The sequence below is a fragment of the Hylaeus anthracinus genome, unplaced genomic scaffold, assembly GCF_026225885.1.
Source record: "Hylaeus anthracinus isolate JK02 unplaced genomic scaffold, UHH_iyHylAnth1.0_haploid 11982, whole genome shotgun sequence".
Taxonomy (NCBI): Eukaryota; Metazoa; Arthropoda; class Insecta; order Hymenoptera; family Colletidae; genus Hylaeus; species Hylaeus anthracinus.
Window position 1 is genome coordinate 4,004,228 of NW_026534330.1, and position 24,104 is coordinate 4,028,331.

General features: G+C 44.3%; 1 protein-coding gene across 5 annotated transcripts in view; it reads right to left on the bottom strand.

The window, feature by feature from the left end:
- The window catches only part of LOC128886307 (neuroligin-4, X-linked), a 328,018-nt gene that overhangs the window by 247,748 nt on the left and 56,166 nt on the right, over nucleotides 1-24,104 (bottom strand). For 4 of the 5 annotated variants that reach the window (XR_008459789.1, XR_008459790.1, XM_054141023.1 and 1 more), the window contains exons 2-4: nucleotides 5,272-5,646; nucleotides 1,933-2,377; nucleotides 15-190 (exon numbers count right to left, since the gene is read on the bottom strand). Coding sequence is in view for 3 of the 5 variants with exons in the window: in XM_054141023.1 (XP_053996998.1) it covers nucleotides 15-190; nucleotides 1,933-2,180 (424 nt within the window). In the remaining 2 variants the exon portion in view is untranslated. The remainder of the gene's footprint in view (nucleotides 1-14; nucleotides 191-1,932; nucleotides 2,378-5,271; nucleotides 5,647-24,104) is intronic. The other variant, XM_054141022.1, reaches the window with a different exon arrangement.

Here is a 24,104-nt window from a genome sequence, read left to right on the forward strand (position 1 = left end):
GTATAATTACTCACCCATGGCGGGTGCGTAGATGTTTAAGTAGAGGCAATCCTCGCTCTGATTCCGCAGATGTGGCAGCAGTCTTTTCAAGTACTCCAGCCGGCCTTTCGGCATACGCTCCAGTGCTTCTTGCTCATTCGAGATGTCGGGCAGCTTTTGGGGGCAAACTGGACCGACCGAGTCCGATAATCTGCAAAGAGGGATTCGCTTGAGCCCACTCATGCGTGACGGCGCGGATAAATCGAACGCTCGAATCGCACGGTTCTTGGGAGACCGCGGCTTTTCGATCGAATGATTGCTGTTAATTCCATCTATAACTACATTTTCATTTGTTCGACGAAGGAGCGGCTAAAAAGGGAGGCTATGAAGTCGAGGAATCACTGGTATGGATCGGATGAAACAGTCAAAGTCCGATTATTTGGAAGGATTGAGATCGGACTGCTTTGGATCCCTTTGTGCATTTATTCCGCTGTGTTTACCTCAGATTCCTTAATTGCCTGATCAATATCTAATGTGCTTTTAGAAACCGCAATATTTAGAAATTAATTTTTCCGATGAATACCTTTCTGGTGATTAAAAACATATCCGCATCGAAACATATCCAATATAAAAAACAATTAAAAATCACCTTCAACAATTTGTTAATTCCTCATTCTACGGTGCCTTCGAGGAGCCAAAAATAATTGGAGTCGCGGTGAGTCAACTTCAGTGTTCCGTGGGTACTCCATTGTGTCCCTTTCGCGACATAATTTGTTGCGGTCTATTTTGAACTCCATTTTGTTTCTCTGGTCTGTGTAATGTATGCAGATTAAGGTCGTGAATAACTACACCGCTGTTTCCGTATCGCTACAAAGTGGCGAGAAAGGAAGCGCTCGAAAGCGAAGAACCGTCGCCTCTCGGCGCTGCGGAATACTCGAAATTGTTGTCCCCAAGAATTCAACTTTCTGCCGTGGGCCGGATTAAGGGAAATCCAAAAGATGGATCTCTAAATTCCGGGCGCTGTCAGTTCGGCGAACCCGTTGTATTTTTGGCGGTGCGCGTCCAAAGTAACAGCGACTGGGTTCTCATTTTATGTTCGGAGACAGGGATGGCGATGGAGGGGCGCAAGACATTGAAAATTGTGTCGTCGACATTCCTCTAAGTTCCGTAAACGACTTTAAGTGCATTTTTATTCCGCGAAGCCGCGCAGAATGACAGGGTAGTGACCATGAAAGGGCGTACGGGCTGAATACTTGAGCGAATTTCAAAGGAACAGCTTGACATAACTTCGTGGGAAATATGTCGCTGGAACACGTTTAAGAATTCGCGCATTAGGAGAAATCCGGGTACCAGAATGCACCTCGGCAAAATCAAACTCCTGTAAAATTTTGGAATAACTTGTTGGAATGCCATGATTCGTGTCTATAGTTACGTATTTTGTATTAGATGAGACACCTAAGCTTGTCAGTCCATTGATTTCTATTTCATTTAGAAGGGTAGAATATGGCTGAGGTTAAAATTCATGGAGGGTTTGTAAGCTTTGTGTGCCTATCCGAAGGATACTGTCTTCTAGCATGACTGTGAGTACAGGACATTTAATATAAAAGAGTGTGCAAACGTTTTCGACTCGATTACAAGCAAATACATATATAGAGTATTCTCCGTATTCACCATACTCCGTACTACTTGTTTTCTAATTTTACCCTACTGTCGTATCAAAAATTTACCCTGCAGAAAGAAAAATAAAAGGTAATCCCTCGAACCATGCAACAGCATCCCTTCGATAACATCCTTTTCCAAAAATAACACAGCCACCTCAGGAATCGATTTTTCAGTCTCACTTAATTCCCATGCAACCCAGGGTGTTTACACTTGGCATGAAGGTGGCCGATCGACGTGTGCAGAGGATGGAAGGGTAGACACACGAGGGGCGAAATAAAATTTGAAGCTCACCTGACTCCTTCCCACGGGCTGGGCGCCCTGGTCGGTGAGAATCTGTTACCACCGACCGGTGGGGTGGCGTACGGTATCCCCAGGTAGACGTCCACTGACTTTGTGTTCTTTCCGTAGTCGAAGGTTCGTATCAGCCCTTGCACCTCGCCGTATCGGGTCTGAACGATCCGTGGATTGAGCTGGCCCTTAATCGAGAGCGAGAGGGTGGGCGGTGCAATCAGACAGACGAGAATCAGGAAGAGTTCCATCTTGCTATCCGGCCCTCCCCCGCGCGCGCTACCGCCACGATTACCCTGCGAACACGCGCGCGCGCACACACGCTCGCCCGGCTCGCGGCCGCTCCTCGCAATCGGTATCGATCACCTGTCCCCGCGACGATCGCTCTTCATTTAGACCTGCTCGAGCGCTAACTGCGCGCCACACCGACGCAGGCTTGCGGTTTTCCCTGAAATATCAGTTGCAACCTGTTCATAAACCCTAGCCAATCCTGTGCGCCACGCAAAGCTACGAGATCAAAAAAGGTATCTGCAGCGGAGGGTAGTTTACCCCTGAATGATATTATTTATGAAAAATCGAACCACCTAGGGATATGCTCCTCGATAAATTGCGTCGAAAAGGTGGAGGGATGATTTTTACTACCCGGCACCGTTTTCGAGATAATCGCGTGTGAAGTCGCGTTTAGTTAATACCGATTCTCCCGGAATTGAAGATTCGGGAGGAAAAATTTTATTTTATACTTTCGTTACAGTTTTCATGCAGGATCATGCCCGTTTGGAGTTTACTCTGGGCACCCAATGAAAGTACTTCCTGTTCGAATACTCTTCCGGGCCAGAGGGCAGTTTACCTTCCGTTCACTCTCGAATAATCGCATTTATCAAAAAGCGGATTAATAATGAATATTCCTCTGGAAAAAGTGCATCAACCATGTGAATTGATGATATCGTCTACTGTGCAAAAGTTTTCGAGAAAATCGCTTTCAAAGAGCACGCACGAAATCGGATTTCGGGTGGGCGTCGCGTCATATATTGTTGAAATTGATTTACTAGAGAACGGAGACTCGTACGAAAAATTTCATTTCACATTTTCGATTCAGTTTTTCACGTGGAATCTCCTCTTCCTACAGATTTACGTTGTTATTCGTCCTCTGGGCTGCGACAAATTCTCGCTAGACGATTTCATCGAGTTTATTCGAGAGAGGAGAGTTTACTTTCGAATAATTGCATTTGCGAAACATCGGATCAAATAAAATCGATTTCTCCGAAAAAGTAAGCTTATACGAGAAACTCTTATTCTACGTTTTCGAATCGAGTTTTCGCGTAAAATCATCCTCTTTTCAGATTCATTTTGCAGTTCACAATGTACACTCCCGAAAAGATTACTGGCTGCGGTATAATCGAATTTCCATCGAAACAGAGGGTAGTTTATCCCCCATCCACCCTCGAATAAGAGTATTACTAAAAATCTAGTACATTCAAATATTCCACTGAGCAAAATTGCATCGAAAAAGATAAATGCAGTTTTCGTTTATAGTGCACCATTAGCGAGAAAATCGCATTTAGATTACACATTTGAAATTGGGTGACCGCGTGCCCCAAAAAGAATTAAAATCAATTTCCTCGAAAACGGAGGCTCGTAGAAAAAATATTCACTCCGCATTTTCTATTCAGTTTTCATGCAGAATAACCTCCTTCCCAGGGTTACGTTGCAGCTCGTAGTCAGAGGTTGTGAAACAAGATGAGAAATTCTCTGCGAGAACCCTGACCTTTCTTTTATCGCGACAAAGCTCATCGACGATACGCTAAACAGAATAATAATTCCGCTACGGAGCTTCGTCCATCTCGAGCTCGCTCGTTCTGTATTCTCATTTCGTGTCGGAAATATTCATCCCGGGCTCCTTGATGTTAGATAAAGCAAAACGACTGTCAGTGATACGAGAGAGGATAAGAAGTTTGCCTCTTCGATAAGACCGGTAAAGTATATCCTCTCCGGGGTGGTGCAAGCTTAGCCTGAGACGTTACTAATTTGAAGGAGTGAATTGAAATCTGGCTGAACTTCATGTCTTGCTACTTATGAATTCTAATTTCCAGAAGCTTAAATTTTTTGAAAATTACAGCTAAGGATCGAGAAGATTAAAGAAACTTTCTACTTTCAAGCAATACATTTACTCATGAAGATAGAAGCTAACATCGTCACTATCTTTGAAAAGTAATCGTTCTCATCATCCACTGGAAGCTTCTTTCTAGCAAAGACTCCAGAAAAAGCGACACGCGATAAGTCTCAACTTCAACTATTCCTCCATCTCTGGAGCTAGAAACGTCTCAGTTATCGCGAGCACTGGCTACTTCTTGCGCATGAAACTTACTGTGTTCTTCGAGGCAAATTGGGACCCCCTACTTCGACCCGCACTCCTCTCGATCGCAATGACTATTTATAAAACGGCGACAGTTACCTCAAATCAATCTGATGTCGATCAATTTCCTCGCTCGGGGGTCGATAAGACAGTGCCCGAAGCGAGCGTATTCGTACGAGGGACCATTATGGAAATCAGCACTTATCAGCCTCGACGGGAGACTGGAGTTCGCTATCGTCTAACTGGCTCACGTACTCTTCGTCATCTACGCGCGGGGGACCAAGAAGATAAGCTATTTCGGGCGCTCGGCTCTACTAGGTGATCCCAGGCTTGCTTATCAACGGCGTTCGAATCTTTCTTCCCGAATCCTAAGGATTCTCGAGACGAAGGATGTCTCGAAATCCTTTCAAACGGCGCCAAGGATTTTGGGAATGACGTGGAGTTTGATCATCGCTTCCTACAGGACAAACGCGAATTCCAGTAGTACGAGTCAAGCATTTCGGCGACATCTACGTTTAGAAGTTCGTTACTCCTCGGAAGAATGCGACGCGATGGAAGAAGGTAATTTATTATTAAATAGCACTAAAAAGCTCTAAAATGCAAAAGAATTAGCGAGCGAAAGTCCCAATTGGGGTGAGCACTTAAATTAAATAAAAAATATCAAAATATAAAACTAGTTTCAAAGCACACTGAAAAAGCAATAATTTAATAAAGGGAGTTCTGGAGTTCTGGAGTTCTGGAGTTCTGGAGTTCTGGAGTTCTGGATAAAACCAGCTGCAATTACCCCGAGGAAGGAGGTTTTACCCACGCAGAAGGGGCCCATCTCGGGATACTTAAGAATTCCTTCAGTTCTACGTTCAGTTCAGACTCTAAATTATCGACTCTAAAATTTCCCGATTCTGAGTCGCCTAGAGGAGAATCCCAAGGTGATATCACGCGTGGAAACGATCAAAATCGATGTCAACTGACGTACGATCGCGATGCCTTACCATTAGATTCGATCATTGGCTTTAATTAACTTCGCTCTCGCCATTCTGAATAACCAGGACCAGCAGCAGACGAGGAATCGCGTCTACGAGTCTTGAGGCATGCTTCGAAATCGATTGAAACGCGTCGAGACGTGCCTTTCGGATCGTTTGAGCCTAATTCCTCGATCTCGTCCCCATCGTCATTTCTAGAAGCGCGGCTTCGCTCGAGGAGGGACAGGCTCGCGGGGACACTCATGCGACGCGATACACGATATCATTCACGCGAACGGTTCGGTCACTATTCGAGGGTACGATTTAGAATACTGCACTCGGGTTCTGTCAGCCTGCATTCGTAGTTGGCGGGATTCGATAACACTCGAGGAGTCGCAGGAAGTTCTGAAACAGAAAAAGTAAACAATTGTTGAAGCTACGAGTTCATTTGTAATGGGTTAATTTTAGTTTATTCGTGGCAAAAGGAATCATTCCTAGGTTTTTTTTTTGTTACGATTTATAACAATCATAATAAATATTTTTTGTAATAATTACTGTCAGGTTGGTTCAGTTTTGCTCCTTACTGTAAGCATATTAATTATAAAATCTTATAAAGTAGTCTACTAAATATTTTGAAATTTGCATAGAAATTCAGAAACGAAACGAAAACAAACTCCACGAATAAAACTCTAGTATACAACGTCGATGGCACACGATCGATCACGGACGATGTATAGTTTCAGTTTGGCGACCGTAAAACCCTTGTACCCCAAGTCAATGTATACCAGAGGATCGAAGTCAACGGTCGAGCACGTAAAACGATACAGCTGTATCTCCCCTGCAAGTAGATCCATCTAAGAAGCACAGAAAAATAAGGGATCTCCAAGAGTCTGTCGCTACAAAGTAAACTCCAAAAACGACTGTCGTTCGACAATCTATACTGGTGTGCACGGTCCACAGAATTTATCGTGTCCATCCCCTATCGCAACGTTTCTATCCACTTAATCCCACCACTATGCAAGTGAAGATTCCTGTCTCGCGACTCTCCAGGAGTTCTTTCAAAAATGGGTTAACGAAGATGTTAGAATTCCTTGTTCCACTCCTAAAACCAAAGCAAACATCAGTTTTACTTCTTCGGTTCTAGCGATAGCGCCAGATCTCTCTGCTGGAGAAATTGGGTCGTTCGATTGTTCTAATTCCGCTAACTTAATATCCCCGAAAATCGCCGTTCCATCGATCGAATCGTCCGAACCAGTTTCTGAATAATCTCCTTGCTTAAGTGGTGGTAAGATTGAAGTCGAGACGCTCGCGCTTCTTCGACTCAGACGCTATTCGAAGTTCAGGCCGAGACGCCAGAGATATTCTCTTTCAGGGAAGAAAGGAAGACGCCTTCCTCTGGAGGCAGTCGCGTCGTAACAACGCGCAGTTTCGCGTCCAATTAGCGCCGTTAAATAGACTAATCGAGAGAGTCGAGCGGCACGGCCAGTTACTAGCGCACCTGGTATACCTATATCGAGCTCCATAGTCGATTAGACAACTACCCAATAAGCGAATCCACGGCGCGGATATTATCGGGTTGCCGAGGGCAAATGACGAGAGGCTGCGCTGAGAAGCGTAACTGGATGGCTTTCGGGGCGAGGAGACCTCCGATGAGACAGAGAGATCACGCTGGATATCATGGAGACACAATACCTTGCACGTCCTCCAATCATAGCATCTCATGCGTTAATGCTTGAAAAATTCTCAGGTGATTCAATCTCATCGATTTTCAGGATTACCATGCTCTTAAATTTAATTATTAATCGTTAGTAATCACATATTTATTCCATCATACAGAGCATATTAAATTAACATAAACTTCATCGATTATCCGGCTACGATTTCAGCTCAATTTTCGACACATTAATTTGGAACTTAAACTGGCACGTAGATATTAATTTATATACGATTGCTCGGAACGCAGGGCAATTATCACCGTTCAATGTTGACTCCACATTGCGATATTTTGTTCATTACAAGACGAGTATCCCTCTCGCGCGAAGCAAAACGATACGGTAAATATATTCATTACCGAAGTTGTTTTATATTCTTTTCTACGTTCACGCCAATTTCTCAGCAGTCCAAAAAAATGTTCATTTACTCAAAAACTCTAAAGATCAATAAACCGGCGTGTCTTGATCTTTAGAGTATCACGATTTACCTTTATAAAAATCAACGTTTACACTGGCAAGTCCCCGGTGCGTCAGACGTCGCAGTTTACCGACCGTGTAGAACTTTCGTATTCATAAATTGAATTACACCGGTAAGCCAGAAGCAACGGAGTACTCAAAGTTCCAGCGGTCTTGTTCAACTAAAACCGAGTATCGCGAATACATTCGCGGCTCCTTGGCATGGAATCCCAAGGGGCCGACAAGTTCCTCTTGCGAGAGACAAAGAGAGGAGAAGACGGTGGAAGAGGCGTGTTCTCGACGAAGCTGGCCAGCCAGTGCGTCATTAACCGTAGCACACTTCATTACATCCTGATCATTCCATGCTCGACTGATGGGAACAATCGTTCGCATGCCTAACTACTGTACACGTAGCACACGCGTGCACGTGTCGACACGCACCATCGAACCATGAGCGGGCACCAGCTGCCGAGAAGTTGGCAACTGGCGCCCGAGGTCCGGGCTGTTTGAGTTTGCCAAGTAGTAATAATTGTTTCTAGAGGGTAACACTGGTCCTGAGGACAAGGGGGCTACCAGCATGGTGTCGCAGGGGGGTATTACCTATGCAGCCCTTCTGTGTACCTACCGAGGATCGGCTGGGTCACCTGTTCATCCCTTTGGGTACGGGAGAGGGATTTTTTAGGGACACTGGAGGATGGCTATCTAAGAAAAAGCATGAAATAGTATTTTAGAATCCAAATTCTATTGAAGAAATTTGTCGAAATTGAATTGTAGGTTTAATGTTTCGAAATGAACTTTTCATTATAAAAAGTGTAAAGTGTATTTATGTATATAAAAGTGTAAAGTGTATTTATGTACATGTTTATAATGGAACATTTATTTGGAATCATCAAGGGTACAAATATTTATGAGATTAATGTATTAATTTCTAATTATACATGGAGTGTTATTCATTTTTCCATGCTCGAATGTAAAAGAGTAAACAAGAAATGCTACGAAAATATTTACCCGGCCATTCAATTGCAATGCACCGTTGATTTTTCCCAGTGCCCACCCAAACAAGAATTAGAATGAATAAACAACGCTGGAATTCCAGTCAAGGATCCAATCAAGAGACGATTTAATCCCGCTGGAAGCCCAGAGACGGTTTCTTAGCTGTGTCGGGGGTTTCGCTTACCAGGACAGCGGCCAGTATCGATCATCGTTGTTATATTGACGTTTACTCGCAATTTACATGGATCTCGAGGCTCGGAGGTACTTAGAAGTTTGCACGTCGTTCATTTATCAGGTTACACGTTAATCGAGTTAAGGGAAGTTATGGTTTATAACCGTGGATGCAGATGCGTACTTCCCCGAACTGGTTCCGCAGCCGGCCTCGAACTTGCGGACGAAAGGATCCAAAGTTATTCGCCTACTCGCGAATCGAGTGCCCCTCCGAGGAACCATTTCGTCAGGATTTACGACTCTATAACGAATGATTCGAACAATACACGGGATTTCGGATTTGGGGGAACAAATTTATTTTAATTGCGAATTCGTCAACTTTCCCAAGCCACGAATCACTACAATTGGCGACAGATTATTTCATTAATCACTTAGAAATCATTCTACCAAATTACTGGAATTTTGAGGAAGGCTTCAGACCAATCGTCAAGTCATCGACTCCCAACAACTTGTCCAACGAATGTAATTTAATTTTCCCGATGAGTATCTCGCAAGGACTCGTACAATTGCTTCTGTAAAGTATTCAGCGATACCCTATCAATTATTTCCAGCCCCGTTCAGCAGAAATAGCGCCCAGTTATTATAGCTGACTAACATGGTGAAAAGTTTCGAAGCTAAAGCGACAGCGAGACGGCTCGAAGGCTGGAGCGGATATTCCGCCGAAAAAATCGCCCCCAATTAACGGTAACGAGACGAATCGAAAGCACAACAACGCGTTCCTCCGAGCACGGAGTACCGCATCGCGTACGAAGAACGCTGACATGAAATTTATCGCGATTCCTACACCCTGGAAAATTGCAGCGCTGGTCGACACCGTCATCCCTGAAAAGCTTCTGGCAGCACGGCATGGACGGGAGTCAATTAGAGTCTTTACAACCGGCGAGCAAATTGGGAAGAACGATTGGCGGGGTATCTATCGATTGGTACTACTTGTTTGAGGAAGGCTTGGATAAATTACAGACTGTTTTTTATGCTTTAGGGATAAAGTGGAATGGAGAGTAATAGTGATTGTGGGGGTTGGTTATTGGGAAATGGTGGAAAGATAATATTTTCGATAGATATATAAGAGGTTCAGGACTTCAAAATTTAAGGGAGCACATGATTTATTTATCTACTATTAAAAAAATATTTCTTTTCCTCGTTTCCGTTTGAATTATTTTGTAACCTTCAGTTCCACGCGCTGTTATTAAAATAAAAACCAGTATCCTCGCACTTTTGAGTAACGAGGCTGATTTCGCATAAAAAGTAACAAGACAGTGGCGAATCGGGCGTAAAGTGGACAAAACGAACGCTGGGCACGAAGGCAGTGCCTCGCCAGTGAAGGAGGAAGTTGCCTGATTAGCGGTATTGTTCAGGAAACGGAGTGAAACCGTACGTTGCGGATCCATTGTTGCCGTATTCCAATCTGGTTCGGCCAGACTCGCCGGGCTGTCAAAGCAGCAAATTGCATTTCCAGTCTCGCATAAACTTGTGTACACTTTCTGAGCCGTCGATCGCGCGACCCGACGCGGAAAGACTGCGTCCTGAAATTCCGGCAAACGCAATTAGAAATTTGTCCGGGGCCTGCGAGGTTCGTTGAAAATTGGCGAATTCGAGTCCCAACGGATCGCGAGGATTGTTTGTAGCACCGATTGATCGTCGTTGGGCAAATTAAATCTACGGTGGCGAGAACGTCCGCGATGTTTTATTTAGCTACTGCGTTCCCCGTACTCTGTTTCATCCACGAGTCGAATTCGTACTTAAGGCTTTCCAGAATAAAATACGGCAGGATTGATAGCGTTATTCTTTTTCCCTTTTCTATTTCAGTAACTAGCACCGTGTGGTTTAGTGCAAGCTCTATATCATGACGCATGAAGGAACCTAAGTGTGAATTTCGATTCCAAAGCCATTTGATTCAAACATCAACCAAACACCTACGTCATTTACCAGATTTGAATTTCGACTCTCACAGATTTAATTACAAGCCGTGATCAGTTATTCTTCATCTTCTTACCACCAGTATAAATTCAATCGACAGGAATGGCGTCGAAATCACTAATTTCCAGCGGGATGCAACGTAAGCTACCTTTTCAACTCTCTAATCGGCATTTCGAGGCATACGGGGGAACTCTGTTTGAAACGAACCTACGATCGACTAGAATATTACACGGGCGATTTATAGGCTAGTGTCTCGACGAGCTCCCCGACGATTCACGGTTGAAACGCGAGCCGATACATCGCGAGCACTTGGCGATTCGAGAGGGGCAGACCGCCGTCCAAACTTTTCCAATTAAATTTCCAGGATTGCGCCGACCTCGTTGCGCTCTTGTCCGCGAAAGAAGATAATGCCGGCTCATCCCAGCGCCAGATGAAACTTTGGCCCGCTGCGGACGTCACGGATGATCGATAGCCCGCCCCCTCTCCTCCTACCCGTTTATTTCAAGAATTTTTCTGGCCTTATTAGAATACTTTGATAACTCCCGCGTGCCAGCCATTACCATCTCTCCGGTTTTTTTATTTTACTATTCGTGGGAAACACCCGTCGCGATTCCCTGTAATTTGTCACGAAATCGTGATCTTCTTTTAATACTGTCATCGATGAATACTCGTTTCGGGGATGATCGGTTTCAATTTAACCGATAGGGGGATTCGAATTAGATTATCGATCAGCCGTCATACCTCGTTTTCGGTTGAATTTAGTTTATGAAGATAGAAATTTGCGTCGAAATGAATTGGGCCACGTATAACAGATTCGCTGCATCATTAATCGACTATTACCACTCGCGGATGCAGAGAGCTTCTATCGATCCCGGTGATTGCTGCAAAATTCTCGGCCATTGTTCTATTATTTCATTATTAATTCGGTGAGCACCGTGTTTGCGGAATCGTGTCAACGTGCTCGATTTAAGTGAATGTTAGAATATTTATTGCGACTTGGAAGTACAAACGTTGACTTGCACTACTTGTGCTCGTAATTTAAAAAGTCTGAACGTTTCAAGAGTGAAACCCATCCCCTAGACACGCGAGATTTAAATATATCCCAAGCTCCATCAACCAGGAGAATCCCTGGCAATCGATACTACCATAGAAATTGTTCAACCCCATCGCCCAGAAACTGTTAATGATCAATCCCATCAGCGTTTGCAATCTCGTAGTCCGAGTCGATTGGACGGAGATCGTGGAGGCACGTCTACGAAACAGAGCTGGAAACCAGAGGCAGGTAGAACGCGAAATTCGGTCGATGGGGCGGAAGAAGCTGGGAAGAAACGAGCTCGAAGCGTCGAAGGGTCGGGGACGATGATACCGAATAGACGCTTGCGAAGAGATTCACCCCAGAATTCGATTGTTACGCGGCATAGGGAATATCGATTCGATGTCGGTCGGCCTCTTCGACGACAAAAGAAAGCGGAGAAGTCTCTCTCGCCTTTCTTGGGGGTGAGACGTGATCGACATAGACGGTCGAAGGCTATTGTTCGGGGCAGTCGTTACGCGGCGCAGTTCCCTCGCCCGTACAACCCCCTGTAACAACCCCCTTGTACCAGGGCTTGTACGCGTTCCGTCGGCGTCTGACTAGACGCGGGTGCATTTCACTGTGTGCCAGAAGAGCATGGAATCAGGGGCCAACATTTTCCACAATCTCAGACCCGTGGAAAATTCCGGAAGAATGCGATGCCAATGCGATTTCTTCTCCCGCGATTTAGAAACTGTTTTTAGATGGGGATCGTAAATGGAGCGAATACACCCTGGAATATTCCAGTCCTTAATTGCGACCTGGGGATTTCGATTATCGTCGCAGAAAGCTGGGTCCTCTACGTTCAATGCATTGGGGCGGTCTCGATGTTGATTTATCTGAATTATTTCAAGTGTTGCATAATTCGCGTTCATATTTTAACGATATCACGTTGGATATATTCAATCAGTAATGATAATAACGGATTGGAATGAATATTCATCGATACTAATAGCTTTTACATATTTATTGTTTAATGCTTTGGCATCTATTCGTTTGACGTCTAAACGATCAGTTTCCAATGATTCAAGTTTAGGTCCTCCTTGACTCTTTTACTTCATCATAAATTAATGTTAACTGTCAATTACGAATTCTGACCTATGTCGACCCCAACTGACCGATGCTTTCCTCTTTTAACCGTTTCAAAAAATAATTGACTACGTCAACAGAGCCAAATCGTGTAAAGTCGTCGGAAGGGCGCCGACGCGATTTGTCAGTCGAACACTTTTATTTCGATGTCGTCCGACTGCTGCCCGAGTAATCGAAAGTAAATTTCCGGACGCAAACACGGCCAGCCGTGAACGCGTGCAGGGTTTCGCAGGCTCGAGTAATTAAAAGTAAATCCCGCGCGATTCCGTTTACGATCCAACGGATTTCCCGCGTCCTTCGTCGTTGAAATTGCTCGACGGAGGGGAACTGAGGCGTCAAGCAGTCAACGGGAACAAAGTCAGCCCCCGAACGACATCGCGGGACTGGATTCGACAACGCGATGAGCGAACGCGACGCGGAACGGGGGTTGGGGAGGCCTCTAACTGCGGATATACAGAGTGCCTCTCCAACCAAGGAGGAAATGTTTCTGTTTGCAAATAGGAACGGAATGTAAGGTAAAATTTTTTTTTTTAATCATTTCCTAAGTAGAACAATTGTGAAGAAGTAAATTGTTTAAACTTGTAGAGGCCAGGTATACTTGCAAGTGTAACGTGGGAAAAATAAAAACCAAGGTATTTCCTTTTGTACATAAAATCAGATCTACCCAATTTGTGTTGGAGCACCCTTTATATTTTTTGTAAAGTCAATTTTCACGTCGTGAAAAATAAGGGTTGTGGTTTCCCGCTGCGGTGGTGGAGCATTACGCAACTTGCCGTCATATTTCGCGTACAATAGGGCGAAATTGACTACACGGAACCCGGCATTTGCTGTGTAAAAAGGCGGAACTCTAGAGATTTCCTCTCGTTCCGCGAATCAATTTGAACGCCGATACGTCAGTCTTCAACGTACGTAAATTCTCCCCTGAACGTGGACAACTTCCTCCCTCGATCGCTTCCTTGAATTTCTAGAGAAATTCAATACATCCATCACTGCTAATTCAAATTTTCCTATTAACCAGTCTGGATTAAATTTCACCCATATAATCTCAAATGTCCAACTAACAATTTGCCGAGAAAGATTATTTTATAAATATTTATAAAATTTATATATAAATATTTCCTAGGCAATACTGTGGACAATTTGGGAGAATTTAGCGTACCAAGGGATATACTTTTGCCAGCTGCAAGGCATGCTGGTCACAGGGGTGTAAACATCTATGTAGTCAGCCGGTGATCGATGAACAAGTGAAAGCATCCAGGCTACGGTCAGACGTCTCTCGGTCACTGGAAAAAAAAACTGTTTATCTTATGATCGACTAGCAGCGCGCGGAGGTCAGTGAACAATTTTTCGACGTTGTCAAATATCGATTCACGAGATGTGATGCAGGGCACCATTGGTTGAAAGTGAAAGTGCCCAATCTATGGTTAGACAGCTGTTGGTGTCCAAGTAAATTGTTTTGCCCCCTTTCGCGCAGTTTTATGGGAACGAAGGTGCAGCAATCGGCTGTCACGGTACACAGAAGACGCGGTCGATGACAGGCCAGCGAACAAGTGGTAGATTAATTTCGGTCGACAGTTTGATTGCTCCAGCTCGGATAAAACGCGCGCGGAAGGGCCAGCTGGACATTTTTCACGGCCAGCCGAATAAATAGAACCGTTCTGACGAGCGGACGAGTGCCCGTTACCCCAGGAATTTCAATTTTCACCGTCATGCGCTGGGAACCCATATAAAACATCCAGCTACTACACGCCCCCGCAACCTTTTTCCTTCGCTGCTGAAAACAATAATTCTACCGGAGGTCCGGGCTTCGAAACCGACTCGAATCGAAATTTGTGGATCTCGAACGACTCGGGCTTAAATAGACTAAAATCGCCAGCGGTCAAGTTTCTATTCCTCCAGTCTATTTTTCATCGCTAAAAATACCAGCCCAAAATACGACGGAAGCAACTGGAAATCCGCGCGGGATTTCCCGGATTTCTCGCGTCCAGGATCAACCAACGTCGAAAGCACTCAGTTCAGGATTTCAACAGACGCCATTAGCCTCCTTCGCCGCGGAAACGTCGTCATGGTGGGACGGGGCACGGGGACAGGGTCTGGAAAAAGCCTGGAAAAGTGAAAAGGGGAGAGAATACGAAGGAAAGATAATATTCTCCACTGAGCAATAACCCTGTCGAGGCGTATCCATTTCGTGGACCAGTTTCGGAGGGTGGTGGCTGGCTGGACACCTGGCAGGGAGTGGTAAGTTCGTCGTTATTGTTCCGCGAATTGGATTCACTGGGCTTACGGGAGGCTCTCTCGAAAATCTGCTGGCCATACGGGCTCGCGTGTTCGTTGGAGACGAGGTCCTCGACCGGCGCCAGGGGATTTCCCAAAGGCTGCCCAACTCCTCTCGAAAACTTCCCAACATCCTTGGACCGCGTTCGAGCGCACGTTTCTTACGTGCGGGGAGGTATTAACGCGAAAAGTATTTTTAATTATATTCTGTTTAAATAGAATAAACCCCACGGGTTGATAATTTCTTTCTTCTCGGAGTTCTTGATAATCAAAATAACATGTACTTTTTCTTTGTGCCTGCTCCTTTGGACTTCTATTGTATTTTTTTTACTCGTTAGATGGTCATTACTTTATTTCAAGTTTTAATTAAATTAAGGTTTTCATTATTTATTCTCGTGTAGGTTACGTTTTTCTTTTTTCTGTTCTGTCATTAGTTTATATCTCATTACCGTATGTTTTCTTTCGAATCGAGGTTAACTATAGGGGTATAATATTCTTCAAACGAAACGTCGAGGCGCAATGCATATATGAATTGCTTTGCTCCGCTGTGGCAATTACCATTATTTGAGATTCGCGAGGAAAAGTTGGAAAAAATGGCTGGAGAATTATTAGTTCCTTATTCAGCCGATCCGCGTAAAGATTTTTCGCTGGGAATAAGTATCTCCGATGGAAACGAGCCGCTCGAGCTGGAAACCAAAGGAAAATATTTAAGCTCGCTTAATTCGCGGCCGGGAAACGCTTGTCGTTTTATCCCCCAGTGTTTGCGGTGAAACGATTCCGCCCCTAAATTCATACGGCGCTGTTGATTCCCTCTCCGGATTCTCGGAGAAGTGGAAAATTATGCGTTCCCGTTTCTTCTGCTGAAAAGACTCAGCCAGTGAAGTAAGATACACGTGAGGTTTACTACTCTTTCGACGTTTCTTGCTGGAAATGTTTTGAGAATTTTCTCCGCTGTCTGCGTTACCACGGCGAAGTCTGATCTTCTTCAGGAGATCATTATTACCGTATTACTTCGTGTAATGGATTGCGTTTGGCTTGGATTTTAATTGGACTATTTTTTGAGAAATTTGACCATTGTTAAAGGAAATCTAGTCACTCGTGTAGTGAGAATAAATCCTCATTTTCATGCCAAGAAGTACTATCCCTTTAATTTCCATAAAATATATACCAGCTCTTGAAATTTTTAAACTGACAAACCAAGCTTCTTCATTCTGCGAGTTGTCCACAAAAGTCTGGTCCACCCATCGAGAAAGGTTAGGTCTACTTCCGTGAGATTTTCTCCTTCGATCGAGCGATTTCCTCGCGACAAGAAGAATCGCAGCTTCGTGCATATTTTAGAACGCGATAAAGAGGGACGCGAACACGAAAGGTCGTCACACGCCAGGGAGAACGAGTTTCGACGTCTCCGATGGAAAAAATGAGGAGTGGCCTACAGGCACTTTTCACCTTCTGCGGAATGGCGCGGGATAAAGTGTACTTTCAGATAGACGGGCGGCAGTTCTTCCGTGGCTCGTTGCCTTCCTGGTTATGACCGAAGGGAGGCTGTAGTTTCTGCAACAGATGCGTCCAACTGCGACGTCTAAGTCTACGTCGAACTCTCTGGCGATATCTGGGAGTGCAACCTGAAAACGGGTCCAAGGAGGATCCCAACAGGGGGATAGAGCTGTGTAAAGTCTTTGGGAAGTTCCCGTCCTACCATACGACCCGCACGTGAGATTACTCTTTAATAATTATGGTTGCTGCAAGGATTGGAAATTTAATATGGACTTTGGGGAACATTTGGTGCAGGGGTTCGAAAGTAAAAAATAAAATTAAATATTGAATAGTGGTATACGATGTTTCAATTATTAGTACGTAAAATACGAAGTAACCAGAAGACTGAATAACGAGAAATTTGTATTGGAATCATAATAATAATTCCTCTAAAAGAAAATAGAAAGGAGTCTACAAGAACAGTATGTATTATGTTTATTTCAAGGCCTGAGGATTCATAATTGATATGGTAAAAATGTCTACAGAGAAAGGATTCCCCTGCTATAAAAGGAGACTCGAACAATCACACAAAAATAAAAAATCTACATCGTACAAATAATATCTCTCGTTAGCAAACGAAATACTCCTTCCTTTCACGAGACCACCCAGAAGAGGAGCAACGAAATTGCAAACACCTCGTTATTAGTACGCTGAATTTCCCGGGCGAAGAAGGAGGACCAAAGTTAACAGGCGACGAGGGGGCAACAAAACCGACACCAGATGCATTCGAACATGCCTTATTAACCTCGCGAGTTTCTCTGACGATTCTGCGCGCGCTTAATTGCGCCAGGATTGTTCAATGGCAATTAATAGTCGCGATTCCATTTTTCCCTCTTCCCTCTCGTCCCACCGTTCCTTCCCCTTTTAGCCACGACGCACAAACGCTATTGTACTCGCAAATAATTAACCGTTTCGGGATCTGTCTGTTTTAATCAATTAATTATTCTTCGCACGGACGAGTCGCTAAAAGAGTGCTCTTGTCTTCCGAAGTGTCGCCTCAATGAGGAAATTCCATCTAAATCACGACTGAGATTCTCTTTGGCGTTGCTCTTTCGTTCTAATGTAAAAATCTTAACGTTGTTTGTCTAAGAGTTGAAGGAGTATAAGCTTTGCCCAAGCTTCAAATAATTATATTTATTGGAGCGTAAATTCAGATATACTTGTGCAAGATTTCAAGCTTGAATGGTTTCTAGCAAACGCTTTCTGTGATAGATATTCTATCATTAATAGAAAAAGATGCAATTCGTCCTTGAAACGAAATTTGTTGGCCAGTATCACACGCCGTTTTTTGGTAAGAAGATCGACAACGTCCAGCTTAATTTGCTCGAACTCCGCGAGCTTCCTGGCGAATCCGTTAACCGAACTTTCGTGCGCGTCGACGCAGTTTCTTTGGCCTCTCCCCCCCCCCCCCTCCCCTCCCCAAAGGGAAGTAGGTAACGAAAAGTGGGTCACATGAGTAGCGGATACCCGTGCAACTCCTCTAATTTGCAGTGCGCAATTAGCCTCAAACATAAACTGTGTCGAATCTCGACTAATGAGAACGAAGATTTAAAGCTGAAGTGGCCACGCCGGGGCACGTGGAACATCCCGCGGACTTGATTCTAATTTAAAGAGTCCCGTGGAAAGGTTCGAGCGCACTCGTGCGCGCGACTGTCTATGTGATTCGCCATCGCTTGTTATAATCTCCACGGGAGAAACCGAGAGAACAGAAAAAAATAACGCAGGGGATAGAACAAACAAACGAAGGATGAAGTAGCCTCCTCGACGTGCGCGTCCGCTTCTCCACTTTAACTCATTACTCTTGTTAAGGAAGATAAGTGACCCTTCGGTAGCGTTTAAACTTTAAACAACGCTACCTACCTAATGCCGTGACCTAACGTAGACGGACGAGAGGGCGAGTGACGAGAAGAAACGCGAAAAATAAAGGGGAATTCATTAAAACGGGATGAAGCTTTAAGAACGTGCATATGGCTCTCGCCAGGCTTAACCTGGATTTAAATACGCGCGGCGTTGGCTCCGCTACTTTCGAGGATGCGCCTATTGTTCCACGCTGCACTTGCTATCGGGTGTTAGGGAATTTTTGGGAGTGCGCAGGGTGAGTTATTACGATTGCTTCTTGGGAGCAACGTCTGGAAGGTAAATTCATCCGACTTTACACGATTCAAGAGAACTCAAGAAAACTATAAGAAATTAATATTTGGCATAATATTTAGATTGTTCTAGGTTGGAGGAAAACTGGTCGATCTTCAGGAATTTCTTCTCTAGAAATGGAAGGGAGTACTATAGTTGAAACAATCGCATAAAATTCAGTAGTTCAAAAACTCTCAAAATACAATTTTTTAAAAATCGATCAGAACTAGAGCCCTCATAATACTTAAGGAAAGGTGCCAGATTTCAGTATTTTTTGAGCTTACCGGAAGAGTCAACGTGACGAGGCGTCGTGGTGAACGCGCGACGCGGACGTCTAACGCAACAATGCGCCATCGCCAGCCATCGGTGGATTATTAATAACCGTGGCAGGCCCGTTGTTTTTCCACGTCTTCGGCGTAAATAATGGACGAACGGCGGTTCAGCTGGCGACGAAACTCGCGCGAGCATGGTCGAACAAGCGGCGTCCCGGTTAAGAATGGACGCCGCCGCGCCGGATAGGTTTCGCGGAGGCGAATGTGGCTTAATTAATCACCCGATTTATTACATTTTCCCATTATTTTTCCCCGTCGGCCCGTGGGCTTTTGTGCGAAACAAAGCGTCGGGGCTGGGCTTTGTCCGCGTCTCTGGACGGCCTGGCTTGGAAAAAAAACTGAAAGGACCCGCCGCGTCGTGGTTCGAGTTAATTAGATGCTAGCTACAGGACACCGGTGATTTTTCTTGGTTTAAATTAAACGTGGAGCCGCGTGCACGAGACCTACCACCCGCCAACCACACCCCCTGTGTCCTGTTCCATTTTGAGCCGTTTAATTAACGTGTCGACGAACCGACTTGTTCGCCTACTCTTCGTCCCATGTCTCCGTCTGTCGTTGGTTTGGAGACTCGAAAGAGGTGCGAGACTGCGAAACGACTTGCGATCCCTTCTTTTGGAACTCTGTTCTGTGGATGTCTGTTAATCGTTCTCATGAATCAACTTCGGCATTCGAAAATTCAGATGTAGCAATTTTCCGTGTGCGTGCTGCAGCCGAACATAGTATTTCATATCCCTTGATATTGCCTGTAAATAAAGTATTATTATTACGATAATATTACATAACGAAAATCTCTCTTTAACGATAGTAAAATCCCTCGAATCGTTCCAGAACAGCGTCGATTGCATTTCCATTCCTCTTTTCTTTCTTCTATTCCACTCCTTTTTAATCCAGTTTGCACCAAGCACGCCGAATTATATTGCAGCAACGCTAAAAACAATTCGCCAGCCACCCAGAAGAAATTATAACATCGAATTGGTTCGTTCAGCACGTTCCCAGGAGCAAAGAACTCAATTTCCCTGTTGGCATCGCGGTTCAATCGCAGCCACATACTGAATTAGTTGTTTTCATTAAACCCGCTACGGCTGAGATAAGTCTTTCGAGTCGATCGCGGCAAGCACAATTAGTATTTCCCTGAATTATAGCGCGGGCGCATACATTACGGGCCACCCGCCGATTTATCGTGGTACGCGTGTGTATCTCTTGCGGGGAATTTCATTTCGTGTCGGCTTTTTGCTTGAAATTTATTCGGAACACTCATTTACCTCTGACCAAATCGATTCCGCGAAAATTGTATAGAAATCGCGGGAACCGCCCAGCGAGTTGCACGGGAATCGAACAAAACAGAAGCGTAAACCAAAAGCTGAACGCGGTGTTTTATTTGAAAGAATCGATAGTCCAACGGAGAAATTTTATTTACATATGAGTTGCGAGGAACATTTTCGCGGCTTTGACTTTCTGTACAAGTTACTTTGATGTTTTGCAGAGAGCAAATTTTAATCATTTCCCTTCCTTGAAATACATTAAACTTTTTTTGTAACGTTCGTTCCATCGAACAGTGAAACGTTAATTTAGATTTTCATTTTAACGAAAGAATAACTTCCTAAAAGTTGTTATAAAAGTTTCGCCCACGTCTGTCCTACGGGGAGTCGTTCCCTCGGCCCTTCTCGTCGGATGTACGTGACTCCGCGTTACGTCTCGCGAGCATCTCTCGTCGGACCAAAGGAAACAAGCTCTGGGAAGGTGCAGACACACGAACGTGCCTATATCTCGTCTAATGAGGCAGAAAGATTGCCAGTCTAGTGGCCACTCGCTTATTACGCGATGCAAAACTAGGTGGATTCTGTTTTATACGCTCGGCAGCACGAATCAGAGGCTTCCTCGTTGCCTCTACCCATCGTTTCCTTTCTTCCACGGCTTCCTTTCCAACAAAACCAACGGTGTACCACCTCGTACAGACCGCCACTTTCGAAATCAATACCTTCGAGCATTCACTGTCCTTAATCAGTTTTCCCTTTGACCAGGCCTCAATTCCCAGCGTTCAAAAGAAACTAACGATATTTCAAATAAAATCAGCCGTGAGCTTTTCCTTTTTTCCAATTCAAACCTTACTCGAAGGAGAACGTAATTATAACGTATTCCCAGGCAATAAACGGAACTTGATTCCTTGGGTGAATATCATTAGCTGCAAATGTAAACGAATTTCTCGCTCAATTGCTCGCTATCGAGGGCGTAGTGATCGGCGATAAGCAGCTTTGAACGCGTTACGTTGAAATGTAAATCAAATCAGGCATTATTCGAGTGAGCGCCTCGCTCTTGAGAATGGGTTTCATAATAACGAGTCGTAGTTACATTGTTGCATTCACAGAATATTCCAGATGCACTTAATTGGTCGTTAGTGCGCTGCTAAATACTCCGAATCAAGCGCAGGTGGTTCTAGAGTTACGCGGAGTATTAACCCTTTGTAGGGAAGAACTCCCTGGGCATCTTTTTCACTTTTTTTTCCAAAAAAAAAGTATGAGCGTAGAAACTTAAAAATACAAAATTCCCACACCTTCCTTAGTGATAACAATGAGTACCAATGACTTACAAAAGGTTAAGTGAAGCTCTTCTTTAATCTTTTCTTCGGATAAGAAAGTTCTATTAATTCTTGAACTGATCGAAAAGTCAAAGAATTTAAAATTTAATTTGTAATAAAATCTAAATGAATTTGGAAATCAATCTTCCAGTCATCCCAAAGCTCTTTGCTATATAAATAACCTTCCCAGCAGAAGCAATAAAATTTTACCTCGATGTAACAGATGGACCATTCCTGGTCGGTCGTTTCATTAACCTCTAAAAGGACTGACCTCAAAACCGAATCGAAAGTAGCCGCGACGAGGCTCGTCGATGCCACCGCTTTCGTCCGCCATGGAAATCGACCTGGCGGTTCCCGATCCGCCTTTAATTTAATCGCAGACGAATATCAGATATTGCAAGGTTCGCTGAGAACCCTAGGGCGCTTCTGTCAGCCGTTATCTGGGTCGACCCGCGATCAGATTCGAGAGTCGGCGTGTCCACGGGACGCGTTATCGAATACCGTGCGGTCGAACGTTCGCGGCCACGAGAACACGGTTCAGATATTCGCGTTCGGTGCTGCGTTCGCTCGAGTCCGCTTTGGTATCTTCCAATACGAGCCAATGATTCTTAACCGCAACGATATTCCATGGTTTCAAAGAATTCTTATTTTTAGGACTTTTGAAATTGTTATTCTGTCGAAAAACATAGGTAACTAATTTGAGATCTCATTACTCGAGCTAGGAAGTTGGTTTTTAATTCATTGGTAAATGGGTTTACTGTTACGAATGTATTTTACTATAGTTATCTTTGCAAGTAATCAAGTGTAAACCAAGTACCACGAACCCGAAAAGTTCATAGTCTTTCTCCAAAACGTCCTGTGAGCTTTAAGTCAAGCTGTCGTTTCGACGGCTGTTTCGGCGAAAAATGAGAAGAGAATCGTTTCGTGACGTCCCAGAACCGCTACTGGTGGCACGGAGTGCTTCTCCGGAAGATATTGCCTCGTAGAATCGGTTTCTGATCCGCTGGAGTCGTGGATATTGCATGGGAATCGCGATATATCTCGTGGGGTGGTTCATCCCCAAGAAATAAATTAAAAATTTGCTTCAACTATAATGAACAGTCGTTATCCTCTTGAAATTGTTTAACCACAATGTAATTGTGAGACTGTAGCTGGTCAAAAATCACAACTACGTTATAGAAGAATTTTTTAGAAAATTAGAAATATGTTTCAGGTTACTTATCCCTGTAAACTTCCATGTCTTCATTTTGTCATGCAGTGCTAGCCTTTATTGATCAAACTATGTCTGTATCGACTCGATAGTCCTTCGTGACGGTCTAAATGTTCCCTCTGTATAGTCACAGTCTTCCCTTTCTTCTTCGAGCCATCGAACGAAGCTAATATCCAGGGAGAAATATAATGCTGGATATAAGAACTCGACATCGTCCTGGTTCTCTTAACGTCGAAACGACCAGGTAAAATTGCAATGGAACGTTTTCGCGTGGCACGTTGTTCTTGTATTTGCGTCTCGTGAAATAAATAAAGAGAAGCGTTGCAGGAGACCCGTCGCGGTCGCGCACGGAATGATAAGACCGACGGAAAGTGAATTGGTGGCGGAGGGACCTTCTGCATAAAGCGTCTGCCACTTTGCATATCTTCCCCCTCGCGGTGTGTTTGCGTCCTGATTTTAGGTGAGAGATTTGCAGAACAGGCCCTCGTCTGCGTCGTTCCCTCTATTTCTTCATTTCCACCCCCCTCACGACTTTCCTATCTTTATTTCTCTCCCCCTTCGGTTCTTTTTCCTTAAAATCCGAACCGAGCCTAGACAGGCGGTGGCAGGCCTCCAGTGGTCTCCTCGCCGTTTCATTTTCTTTATAGCACGCATATTGCGGCTCTGTAATATCAGTCGGAACGGCTGGGAGCTAGGGGAGCCCCCTCTGGAAGCAAGAAGCTAACCCAGTTTTGCCTCGAATGGATCTCGTTCGGTTCTCTTACATTTATTCCACGTTTGGGATGTTTGAATGAGTTGAATTCGAGGTATTTGTTCGAATAATGTAATAGCTCGGGAAAGAAATAATAACGGAAAAATTTTTAAGGAAAGGTCTAATTCATTATTTATATACTTTATAAACTTGGCGAAGAATTTAATAAGAGTCCAGGGAAGATAATAACAAAGAGTGATATTCTGCTTCTAAATTAAACATCTAGTTTGAAAATCGCTATTGACACGTTTGAATTAATATCAGCTTTCTCCATTTCTGTTTTTTTCTTTTCTTCCCATAGGCGACTAGCGCGGATAAAGGCAACCAGGATGCCGATAGGATTGCCGAACAAAAGAATAAATTACGCGATCGAAATCGCTTCGCGATATAATTTACCCGTGTCATACGATAAAACGGTGTTACCGTAACAACGCGTTCCTCACGGCAGACTGAACCCTTTGAAACCTGCCACGGTTCGTTCCTCCTGCTCCCAGCGCGATTACCGCAGCGAGAGTGTCGCCCCAGGAAGACAGACTCTGGCTTTCGTGAAATTAAAATACGTGCGAATATGTTTCAACGATCATTGAA